The sequence below is a fragment of the Amphibalanus amphitrite genome, unplaced genomic scaffold, assembly GCF_019059575.1.
Source record: "Amphibalanus amphitrite isolate SeventyFive unplaced genomic scaffold, NRLGWU_Aamphi_draft 000325F_arrow, whole genome shotgun sequence".
Lineage (NCBI taxonomy): Eukaryota > Metazoa > Arthropoda > Thecostraca > Balanomorpha > Balanidae > Amphibalanus > Amphibalanus amphitrite.
In genome coordinates, this window is record NW_024881820.1 from 201,845 (window position 1) to 214,265 (window position 12,421).

The 12,421-nt window shown below is 47.5% G+C and overlaps 1 protein-coding gene across 2 annotated transcripts in view; it reads left to right on the forward strand.

Annotated features, from left to right (window-relative positions):
- LOC122388510 (equilibrative nucleoside transporter 1-like) overlaps positions 1-12,392 on the forward strand; it is a 57,013-nt gene extending 44,621 nt beyond the window's left edge. For both annotated transcript variants that reach the window (XM_043379676.1, XM_043379675.1), the window contains 4 exons: positions 9,508-9,676; positions 10,155-10,276; positions 10,830-11,032; positions 11,410-12,392. In XM_043379676.1, coding sequence (XP_043235611.1) covers positions 9,508-9,676; positions 10,155-10,276; positions 10,830-11,032; positions 11,410-11,539 — 624 coding nt within the window. In that variant the 3' untranslated portion in view covers positions 11,540-12,392. The remainder of the gene's footprint in view (positions 1-9,507; positions 9,677-10,154; positions 10,277-10,829; positions 11,033-11,409) is intronic.
- Positions 12,393-12,421: the final 29 nt, after the last annotated feature.

Genomic DNA, 12,421 nt, shown 5'->3' on the forward strand with positions numbered 1-12,421 from the left:
GGACTCAGAATAGACTGCGCTATTAAACTGCTATCTCGGATTTTCGAAATGTTGAAAATTTCGAAAATTTAATATAATAAAATTCAAAATTTGTATTTTTACATTTTTCCAAAACGTTTTTGACTTTTTGAAAAAAAAACCGGAATATATGTGATAGAACGCATTATTTTTAGTAACTCTAGCAAGTTTTAGCTAAAAATCTTCAAAAATGGCCAAGTTATGCGCATTATTGCAAAAAAATTTACAATTATTAATTTTTCAAATCAATTTTTCAGCACGTATTTGACATCGTACGCCAATATAAACAGCACCATCGTGTTCCTGAGCTCAAACTGCATCTAATACACACCTTTTTTGTTGAAAAATTTTAGCTTCAAAATTGGACCTTTTTTGACCTGAAAGTGACCTGACCTATGCTAAATTCGACTCAAAATGACCTCGAATGACACAGACGACATCAAATTCGAAATCTTTGGCCTAAATGGACCATAAAACATGTGTCACGTGACCGACGCATGATATAATATTTTCGTGACCTGTGATGACCTGACCTTGACCTGAAAATCAAAGTACAAGTTTGGTACCCTCAGGGTATCTAGAGCATCTGTTCACGAGTGTGTGAACCAAAAATGAGCCTGATCTGACTTGTAAGACGGCGGCCAGAGCCCAAAACGTGAACAAATCAAAATGCTAATAATTTTTACTTTGACCTGACCTGTGACGTCATCGGTGACCTCAAGGTCAATGAAATTAGGTTTCGCTCAACAGTTTTTCCGGGGCTATCAGACGCCGTTTGAATTTTGACGATCGGCCCAGTAGTTTCGGAGTTAGGGGGGGCTATGAATAGCCCCCCCCCCCCAGTAGGGCGTGTTATACGCAGACCCCAGTGGGGCGCGGGTTAAGTGGCGCACTAGAGACCAAAACGAAGCACATGAGTTTGTTGTATTCGTAGCGCCGTTTGTGACACAGGTCATTTTAATGCATCAATGTTGCAATTTTCGTCGAAATCGGCCCATAAATGGCAAATTTATGGCCAAAACGCCTTACATTGAGAGTGCACATGGTCACTCGAGGTGGGGTGCCACGTGCCACGTGTGGCCTAAAGACATAAAGCGACCATCCTTTTGTACCAGATGAAAGGGGTCTTCAGTGCCCATGGGTAGACTTTCGGGTGCGCCACCATTGTCTCCCAGCGGCCGATCAAACTTGGCCAATCTTTAAATTAGGGCTTACCTCACTATCGGTCACAATATCTCCGGAATGGAGAACCCCGGGCGGCCACGTGTTTGACACGTAGTAGACCCAACACCAATGGTCATTATCGCAACCGACTTGGAACTCTGGCTCAAACCCATGCAGTGAGGTTATCACCTGAGCATAATTATGCACCAATGGCTACCTATCCCAAAATGCTATACCCATGTGGCGCACGTGCGAAAACACGTGCACCACGTGATGAGGTGTACAACTATCCTAGAGCATCCCCTTGACGACTGACCTCGATTGGTTCCGCTGGCACGTATTGTTTGCGCGGCACAGGCCATCATACCAGCAGTGGTCAAATTTTCACGGAGGTGGTCCCCTCAAACAAGTGCGGGGCGTGCACGTGCATTTCAATCGCCCCATATATGGCCTATGCCACCTGGTAGGCGACATGTGGGTGCATATCATACTGAAACATTTTTAATATCTAACGTGGAAATTTTGAGCAAAATCGATTTAAGTATTTTTTCAAGAAATCCCATTGACTTAAGACGTGAAGATTTGTGCGCGTGCCACGTGCAAAAAAGTTAATTATATTTCAAGCGATTGACATTGACGAACGAACCTACTGACCGACTACCGGTACTAAAAAAACAAAGAAAATCTATCGAGCCGATTTTGAGCAAATCGAGAAAACCCGTTTTGGCACATTTCGTAACGTTAAACCAATGGCGGCTGCACGTGCAATTTGCACCCCCTTCCCGAAGCTGCCCGAAACGGCGCCGCCGGCTCATGGTAGATGCCGGGGCGGCCACCCAGCACATAGAAGCCCATCGCATTACAAGCACCCGTCTGCGAGAAATGCGATGCCGAAAATCCACCTATTGTTGAAGCCTATGGGCCTAAAACACGTGCACGTGCCACGTGCAAGAAAAATAATAATAATCTTAGCTGAGGGTGTTTCGTGGTAGATAATCTGTGGGGGCAGCTGCCCTGAAAATTTAATCAAAATCTATCGGTTCGTGTGCAAACGGTGCAAGGTGCCCCAATTCGCTGCACCAAACACGAATCCTATCCCGAAATGGAAACACCCTCAGTTTGTTTTTCAATAGAAAAACACAATTCTAAAGAATAGTGTTTGTCTAATGAAGAAACAACCTTCGGGTACCGGCATCTGCGATGCCGGGCTCCGCATCGCGGGACCGCAGGTTGTTTGAGCAAGCACCTTTGTAAACGCAGCAAAAACGCCCGCCACCAAACGAGAGGATGAGCCTTGCACGTGCAGACCGGAGTCGGTGTGCTACGGACTGACGTGCACGGCACCCTATTCGTCGGTCTATAGCGGTGTGCCAAATTTGAGTGCAATCGACCCGGCCGTTTTCGAGATCTGGAAGCGATACCCTGCACGTGCGCACGTGCAGCCTAGGCCCCAATTGACTTGTGCAAGGCACTCTATTCGCCGGTTTCTAGCGGTGTACCAAATTGGAGCTCAATCGGCCCCTTCAATTTCAAGATCTGGAAGCGACCCCTACACGTGCGCTCGTGGAGCTGCACCCCAACCGTGGCACATGAAAATACATACTAACTGACTTGTGCACGGCACCCTACTAACCAGTCTCTAGCGGTATACCAAATTTGAGCACAGTCGGCCCCGCCGTTCTTGAGATCTGGAAGCGTCAGCCTGCACGTGCGCACGTGCATAACGGGTCCCATCTGACTTGTGCACGGCACCCTACTTACCAGCCTCTAGCGGTGTGCCAACTTTGATCACAATCGGCCCAGCCGTTCTCGAGATCTGGAAGCGTCACCCTGCCCGTGTGCACGTGCAGCGGCACCCCAACCGTGACACATGGAAATGCATTGCGCGGCAGGTGCCTACAACCATGCCAAGTATCAGCGCAATCGGCAAACTAACTAACCGAACTGACACCTCTTCGTTTTGCACGTGGCACGTGCATTAGGGGTCACCCATACGCATCGAGAACAGCACACTACGTGTAAGAAAGGAAGAAGCTATCCCACACAAAAGACCGCGAGTGAATCGGTCCAGTGGTTGCAGAGATATAAGGTTTGTAAAGGCACCCCACAGGCGGCCTACTGCTAATATTTAGCAATAATCAGTGTCGCATCCGCACACGGGAGGTATCGCCGTTACCTGTTCGTATACTCTAATGTGGTTGGGTTCAAGTCACAGTCGAGCCCTGATTTTTTACAGCTTTTCTTAAAAACGGCACATCGTGCAGTGACGTGCTATGCATCAGTGGAAAGAGCATCAAAAGTTGTATATTATATTAACTTTTCACCTATATATCTTACTAAAGCTAAAAGTTATAGAGGAATAAAGACGCTCCCATTGACTTTCCATGTTAAAAAATTTAAATTTCAAATTAACTTTAAAAGAAAAAATGAGTTTTGCCACCTTAACGAAGCATACCAGCAAGTACTATGCTCTTTCCTCTACAAGATATATGAGTTTGGGCGAAATCTATCTCTAAAATTTTGTACAAAGATCGAATGAAAATGTCTCTGCAAAGTCTCGGCATCGCCGTCCATTGACTTAACATGGGACACAGCAAAATTCCAACTTTGACCTCGTGCAAAGACACGTTCCGAGATTCTGAGGGGTATACAGCGCACACTGGCGTGTACCCAAACGTGTTTGCCATAAAATGCTGGGAAGAAAACCACCTCTTCCTTGGCTCGTTTTCCCGCCATTGGCGATCGCGCAAAAAGTGTCCAAAACCCCGTTGACTTTACATGGGGAAAATGGAATCGCACGTGCCACGCGCAAAAGACTTCTTAGCGAGTACCGACCGATGCCATCAGGTAGATCGCCTGCGGGAGCCCATACCCTGAAATTTTTACCAAGATTGAGCGATTCGTTTAGGCCCCACCCAAAATGTCTCGATTCGCTGCCAGACTTGCAAAACATAGCCCGGACAACGACCGCTCCGGTTGTTTTTCAATAGAAAAACACAATTCTAACGAATAGTGTTTGTCTTTTCAAACAACCTGCGGTTATGAAATTTTTACCAAGATTGAGCGATTCGTTTAGGCCCCGGTCAAGATGTCTCGATTCGCTGCCAGACTTGCAAAACATAGCCCGGACAACGACCGCTCCGGTTGTTTTTCAATAGAAAAACACAATTCTAACGAATAGTGTTTGTCTTTTCAAACAACCTGCGGTTACCATAGGTCGGCCGAAAATGACGCCAGAGTGACGTCATGTTCGGCCGATTTCGACGCAAAACATTGAACCACGGCAATCGCTCCCAAGAGCTCAGTTTTTAAGCTAGATCCAATTTCTTTGCATGAGAGGACTCAGAATAGACTGCGCTATTAAACTGCTATCTCGGATTTTCGAAATGTTGAAAATTTCGAAAATTTAATATAATAAAATTCAAAATTTATATTTTTACATTTTTCCAAAACGTTTTTGACTTTTTGAAAAAAACCGGAATATATGTGATAGAACGCATTATTTTTAGTAACTCTAGCAAGTTTTAGCTAAAAATCTTCAAAAATGGCCAAGTTATGCGCATTATTGCAAAAAATTTACAATTATTAATTTTTCAAATCAATTTTTCAGCACGTATTTGACATCGTACGCCAATATAAACAGCACCATCGTGTTCCTGAGCTCAAACTGCATCTAATACACACCTTTTTTGTTGAAAAATTTTAGCTTCAAAATTGGACCTTTTTTGACCTGAAAGTGACCTGACCTATGCTAAATTCGACTCAAAATGACCTCGAATGACACAGACGACATCAAATTCGAAATCTTTGGCCTAAATGGACCATAAAACATGTGTCACGTGACCGACGCATGATATAATATTTTCGTGACCTGTGATGACCTGACCTTGACCTGAAAATCAAAGTACAAGTTTGGTACCCTCAGGGTATCTAGAGCATCTGTTCACGAGTGTGTGAACCAAAAATGAGCCTGATCTGACTTGTAAGACGGCGGCCAGAGCCCAAAACGTGAACAAATCAAAATGCTAATAATTTTTACTTTGACCTGACCTGTGACGTCATCGGTGACCTCAAGGTCAATGAAATTAGGTTTCGCTCAACAGTTTTTCCGGGGCTATCAGACGCCGTTTGAATTTTGACGATCGGCCCAGTAGTTTCGGAGTTAGGGGGGGCTATGAATAGCCCCCCCCCCCCCCCCAGTAGGGCGTGTTATACGCAGACCCCAGTGGGGCGCGGGTTAAGTGGCGCACTAGAGACCAAAACGAAGCACATGAGTTTGTTGTATTCGTAGCGCCGTTTGTGACACAGGTCATTTTAATGCATCAATGTTGCAATTTTCGTCGAAATCGGCCCATAAATGGCAAATTTATGGCCAAAACGCCTTACATTGAGAGTGCACATGGTCACTCGAGGTGGGGTGCCACGTGCCACGTGTGGCCTAAAGACATAAAGCGACCATCCTTTTGTACCAGATGAAAGGGGTCTTCAGTGCCCATGGGTAGACTTTCGGGTGCGCCACCATTGTCTCCCAGCGGCCGATCAAACTTGGCCAATCTTTAAATTAGGGCTTACCTCACTATCGGTCACAATATCTCCGGAATGGAGAACCCCGGGCGGCCACGTGTTTGACACGTAGTAGACCCAACACCAATGGTCATTATCGCAACCGACTTGGAACTCTGGCTCAAACCCATGCAGTGAGGTTATCACCTGAGCATAATTATGCACCAATGGCTACCTATCCCAAAATGCTATACCCATGTGGCGCACGTGCGAAAACACGTGCACCACGTGATGAGGTGTACAACTATCCTAGAGCATCCCCTTGACGACTGACCTCGATTGGTTCCGCTGGCACGTATTGTTTGCGCGGCACAGGCCATCATACCAGCAGTGGTCAAATTTTCACGGAGGTGGTCCCCTCAAACAAGTGCGGGGCGTGCACGTGCATTTCAATCGCCCCATATATGGCCTATGCCACCTGGTAGGCGACATGTGGGTGCATATCATACTGAAACATTTTTAATATCTAACGTGGAAATTTTGAGCAAAATCGATTTAAGTATTTTTTCAAGAAATCCCATTGACTTAAGACGTGAAGATTTGTGCGCGTGCCACGTGCAAAAAAGTTAATTATATTTCAAGCGATTGACATTGACGAACGAACCTACTGACCGACTACCGGTACTAAAAAAACAAAGAAAATCTATCGAGCCGATTTTGAGCAAATCGAGAAAACCCGTTTTGGCACATTTCGTAACGTTAAACCAATGGCGGCTGCACGTGCAATTTGCACCCCCTTCCCGAAGCTGCCCGAAACGGCGCCGCCGGCTCATGGTAGATGCCGGGGCGGCCACCCAGCACATAGAAGCCCATCGCATTACAAGCACCCGTCTGCGAGAAATGCGATGCCGAAAATCCACCTATTGTTGAAGCCTATGGGCCTAAAACACGTGCACGTGCCACGTGCAAGAAAAATAATAATAATCTTAGCTGAGGGTGTTTCGTGGTAGATAATCTGTGGGGGCAGCTGCCCTGAAAATTTAATCAAAATCTATCGGTTCGTGTGCAAACGGTGCAAGGTGCCCCAATTCGCTGCACCAAACACGAATCCTATCCCGAAATGGAAACACCCTCAGTTTGTTTTTCAATAGAAAAACACAATTCTAAAGAATAGTGTTTGTCTAATGAAGAAACAACCTTCGGGTACCATAGGTCGGCCGAAAATGACGCCAGAGTGACGTCATGTTCGGCCGATTTCGACGCAAAACATTGAACCACGGCAATCGCTCCCAAGAGCTCAGTTTTTAAGCTAGATCCAATTTCTTTGCATGAGAGGACTCAGAATAGACTGCGCTATTAAACTGCTATCTCGGATTTTCGAAATGTTGAAAATTTCGAAAATTTAATATAATAAAATTCAAAATTTATATTTTTACATTTTTCCAAAACGTTTTTGACTTTTTGAAAAAAAACCGGAATATATGTGATAGAACGCATTATTTTTAGTAACTCTAGCAAGTTTTAGCTAAAAATCTTCAAAAATGGCCAAGTTATGCGCATTATTGCAAAAAATTTACAATTATTAATTTTTCAAATCAATTTTTCAGCACGTATTTGACATCGTACGCCAATATAAACAGCACCATCGTGTTCCTGAGCTCAAACTGCATCTAATACACACCTTTTTTGTTGAAAAATTTTAGCTTCAAAATTGGACCTTTTTTGACCTGAAAGTGACCTGACCTATGCTAAATTCGACTCAAAATGACCTCGAATGACACAGACGACATCAAATTCGAAATCTTTGGCCTAAATGGACCATAAAACATGTGTCACGTGACCGACGCATGATATAATATTTTCGTGACCTGTGATGACCTGACCTTGACCTGAAAATCAAAGTACAAGTTTGGTACCCTCAGGGTATCTAGAGCATCTGTTCACGAGTGTGTGAACCAAAAATGAGCCTGATCTGACTTGTAAGACGGCGGCCAGAGCCCAAAACGTGAACAAATCAAAATGCTAATAATTTTTACTTTGACCTGACCTGTGACGTCATCGGTGACCTCAAGGTCAATGAAATTAGGTTTCGCTCAACAGTTTTTCCGGGGCTATCAGACGCCGTTTGAATTTTGACGATCGGCCCAGTAGTTTCGGAGTTAGGGGGGGCTATGAATAGCCCCCCCCCCCCCCCCAGTAGGGCGTGTTATACGCAGACCCCAGTGGGGCGCGGGTTAAGTGGCGCACTAGAGACCAAAACGAAGCACATGAGTTTGTTGTATTCGTAGCGCCGTTTGTGACACAGGTCATTTTAATGCATCAATGTTGCAATTTTCGTCGAAATCGGCCCATAAATGGCAAATTTATGGCCAAAACGCCTTACATTGAGAGTGCACATGGTCACTCGAGGTGGGGTGCCACGTGCCACGTGTGGCCTAAAGACATAAAGCGACCATCCTTTTGTACCAGATGAAAGGGGTCTTCAGTGCCCATGGGTAGACTTTCGGGTGCGCCACCATTGTCTCCCAGCGGCCGATCAAACTTGGCCAATCTTTAAATTAGGGCTTACCTCACTATCGGTCACAATATCTCCGGAATGGAGAACCCCGGGCGGCCACGTGTTTGACACGTAGTAGACCCAACACCAATGGTCATTATCGCAACCGACTTGGAACTCTGGCTCAAACCCATGCAGTGAGGTTATCACCTGAGCATAATTATGCACCAATGGCTACCTATCCCAAAATGCTATACCCATGTGGCGCACGTGCGAAAACACGTGCACCACGTGATGAGGTGTACAACTATCCTAGAGCATCCCCTTGACGACTGACCTCGATTGGTTCCGCTGGCACGTATTGTTTGCGCGGCACAGGCCATCATACCAGCAGTGGTCAAATTTTCACGGAGGTGGTCCCCTCAAACAAGTGCGGGGCGTGCACGTGCATTTCAATCGCCCCATATATGGCCTATGCCACCTGGTAGGCGACATGTGGGTGCATATCATACTGAAACATTTTTAATATCTAACGTGGAAATTTTGAGCAAAATCGATTTAAGTATTTTTTCAAGAAATCCCATTGACTTAAGACGTGAAGATTTGTGCGCGTGCCACGTGCAAAAAAGTTAATTATATTTCAAGCGATTGACATTGACGAACGAACCTACTGACCGACTACCGGTACTAAAAAAACAAAGAAAATCTATCGAGCCGATTTTGAGCAAATCGAGAAAACCCGTTTTGGCACATTTCGTAACGTTAAACCAATGGCGGCTGCACGTGCAATTTGCACCCCCTTCCCGAAGCTGCCCGAAACGGCGCCGCCGGCTCATGGTAGATGCCGGGGCGGCCACCCAGCACATAGAAGCCCATCGCATTACAAGCACCCGTCTGCGAGAAATGCGATGCCGAAAATCCACCTATTGTTGAAGCCTATGGGCCTAAAACACGTGCACGTGCCACGTGCAAGAAAAATAATAATAATCTTAGCTGAGGGTGTTTCGTGGTAGATAATCTGTGGGGGCAGCTGCCCTGAAAATTTAATCAAAATCTATCGGTTCGTGTGCAAACGGTGCAAGGTGCCCCAATTCGCTGCACCAAACACGAATCCTATCCCGAAATGGAAACACCCTCAGTTTGTTTTTCAATAGAAAAACACAATTCTAAAGAATAGTGTTTGTCTAATGAAGAAACAACCTTCGGGTACTGCCTCGTACGGCCCATGACACCATGTCATATGAATGAATTCTTAAGCGAGTTGTATTCCGTTTTAGCTCTCTCTATTATTGATAGCTTGGCTCCCACGTTCTATTTCCTCACAGAGGTTCTACCGGTACCACAAGCTGAAGTCGCTGCGGGCGGGCAGTGAGGCTCACGGTCCCTCCACCGCCGTGCCCTACTGGCACATCTTCAAGAAGGCGTTCCCGCAGCTATTGAACGTGTTCCTCGTCTTCTTCGTCACACTGTCCGTGTTCCCGACGGTGCTGGCAGGTCAGTGACCCCGCCGGTCAAGGTCAGGGGTCCCGGGGAGTGGCATGGTGGGTGGGTTGTTGGGAGATAGAATGTCGGATCAACTATCAAGTGATGTGGTTATGATGAAAAAGCCAAAGCTGTTTAATAAGTAAGTGTCCAGCCCGAGGTCAGGATGGGTTTTAATCGTGCTTAAGCTGGACGAGGACGTCTGTTCTCGACGCCATCACCTTTGGCTTTCGGTTGTTTGACCTATGATTCCCAGTTTCCTTTTCGCTGTTGGCCTTATGTTCTTCGCTCGTATCGCTCCAGTACATACAGTGATAGAAACGCCTGTCATCGTTTCTCTGTATATCGAGTTCGGGAAACTCCTGACCCATTCCGCTGTTCTTTTCGATCTCTTCCCGCGTAGTCCAGCCTGGACCACCGGTATGGCCCACCTGAGCTCATGTCTCGCCGTCGATAATTATCTAACATCTCTGTCTCTCCCTCCACCCAGATATCAACATGGTGGACGAGGACTTCTTCGTCCCGAAGCAGTACTTTGCCGCCGTGTTGTGTTTCTTCACCTTCAACTTCACGGCTATGCTAGGCAATCTGATGCCCAATCTGTTTGTGATGGTAAGTCCTGTGCAGCGAGCGGCACCGGTTTGATTCTACTCCAATCTACCTCTGCCATGATCGGTAGCTCTTGGCACCGGGCCGTGACGAGATGTCAGACTGTTCCCGAGTGCCGATGATTGTGGTGTTAGCCATCAGCTCCTATCGCTGTCCACGATGAGCGTTGATAACGTAATTGCTGTCGTGGGGATATTTTGGGCTGTCAAATGTCAGGTATGTTGGAGTAATCTCAGAAGTCTTGGCACGGTGGATTAGTGAATAACGAATGCAGCGTTAGCTCGTCTGTGATTGTGGACAAGACATAACTACTCGCTTTTTCGGCTTCGATTTGTGTTCGATGAGTAGGTACTGACACCGCTAGAAACTGCATATTTGTTCAATGTCCAGGGGTTATCGTATTCGGCGTGTTAACCGTTGTCCGGCAATTGTCTTCTCCGTTGCAAAGCATCTTGTGACATTTGAATCCCCTAATATCCCCAACAATCCTGACTCGAACCCGTAACCCGCAGCCGCACCCCTGACCCGTTCTCTAACCGCCCCGCTCTCCCGTCAGCCGACGCCGCGCTGGCTGTGGCTGCCGGTGGTGCTGCGGTTCGCCTTCATCCCCTACTTCGTGCTCTGCAACTACCTACCGGTGCACGTGGAGCGTGTGACGCCCGTCTACATCAACAACGACTGGGCCTACTGGGGCATGGTGGTGCTGCTCGGCCTCAGCTCGGGATACTTCTCGTCACTGGGCATGATGTACTGTCCCAGGTCAGTCAGACGGTGGGAGCGGATGGATGGGGGTTGGAGTGGAGGGCGAGATGTGGGGTAGAGGTAGTCCTAGTGGATAGGGTAGGGATTGGTGAAACTGCACAGGACGCAAAATATGGTCGATGAAGTCGATGAACGTAGATAACGGATATGTGGTATGCCATGTGAGGATGAAGCTGATTATAGCTTAGAGTTATAGTTGCAGTACATTTTATTACAAAGCCTAGATGGCCTAGTTTTGAGCTGCCATCAATGTGAACTAGCCGTTAATTTGATAGGTGATCTGTTCCACATTTCATCCGTCGTTTTCTACCCCCCACTAACCAAAACTGCCCCCATCCCCTAACTTACCGCCCCCTGTCTCTCTGTCCTCACAGGACGGTGGAGCCGCAGTTTGCCTCCACGGCCGGTATGTTCGGCGCCGCCGCGCTCGTCACGGGCGTCTGCTTGGGAGTACAGTTCTCGCTGGTGCTCTCCTGGTTCGTCCAAAACGTCAACTTTGCGTAGTCACGGCCGTGAGTGGCGACATCTATCCAAGATGACGCGCGGTGGCAAAACGCCTTTGCGCTGGCGGTGATCTTTACACAAGACGCTTCCTGTCGACAGCTGCCAGCAACCAGTCATAAGCTCCTCGCAGTGGTGTGCTTGCCTTTGAAGAGGACACTCATGCCCTCGTGGACTCGGCAGCCTTGCAGAAGTGGGCATACGGCACCTCGCTGGTGTTTTTCAAAGCCACGAAGCTTTGATGATGAGTGGCGAAGTGTTTCATGCATGGGAGGTGCCGCCAGCGCCCATTTGAGTCTCCTATAACATGGCCCTTGCGGTCTGACTTTTGCGCTCTTCTGACGGGGCAGCGAACTTACGCCACCCAGCGCGGAGTACCGCGTAACCGTAGTGCAATTACCGAGTGATTGGCGCCTCGAGACGACGCCGTATGGCGGATACAGCCGAGTGAGACTTTTGTTTGACGTTGCGGCGAGGAACGTCTCTGACTCGGGCGGATCTCGGCCCTCGGGCCTTCCGCCGCAGGGCAGCTACGGCAAGTCATTGGTGCGTGTGTGACGCGTGTTTACAGACACGTTTGTTGTGCTCGGTGGAGTGTTTCTGTTGTTTTGTGAGGGGCTCTGTTCGTATGGGCCCGGACGCGCTGCGTGCGTTATCTTTCTGTTACTCAATCGGCGCGCGGAGCTGATGCGACTGCCTGTTTCGCTGTTGTTTTGTTCTATGTCGGTGGCCGCTGAGTACCGGTGCCTTGTGACGTTTGGTCTCGGGTATGGAGGCTCGCGACTGGCCGCTTCCACGCGACTCGTGTTGTATGGATGTGGCGTTTCTGTACGGAATATCAAGACGTTTCTACAAACATCGTCTATTGGTGTCGAATGATGCGAC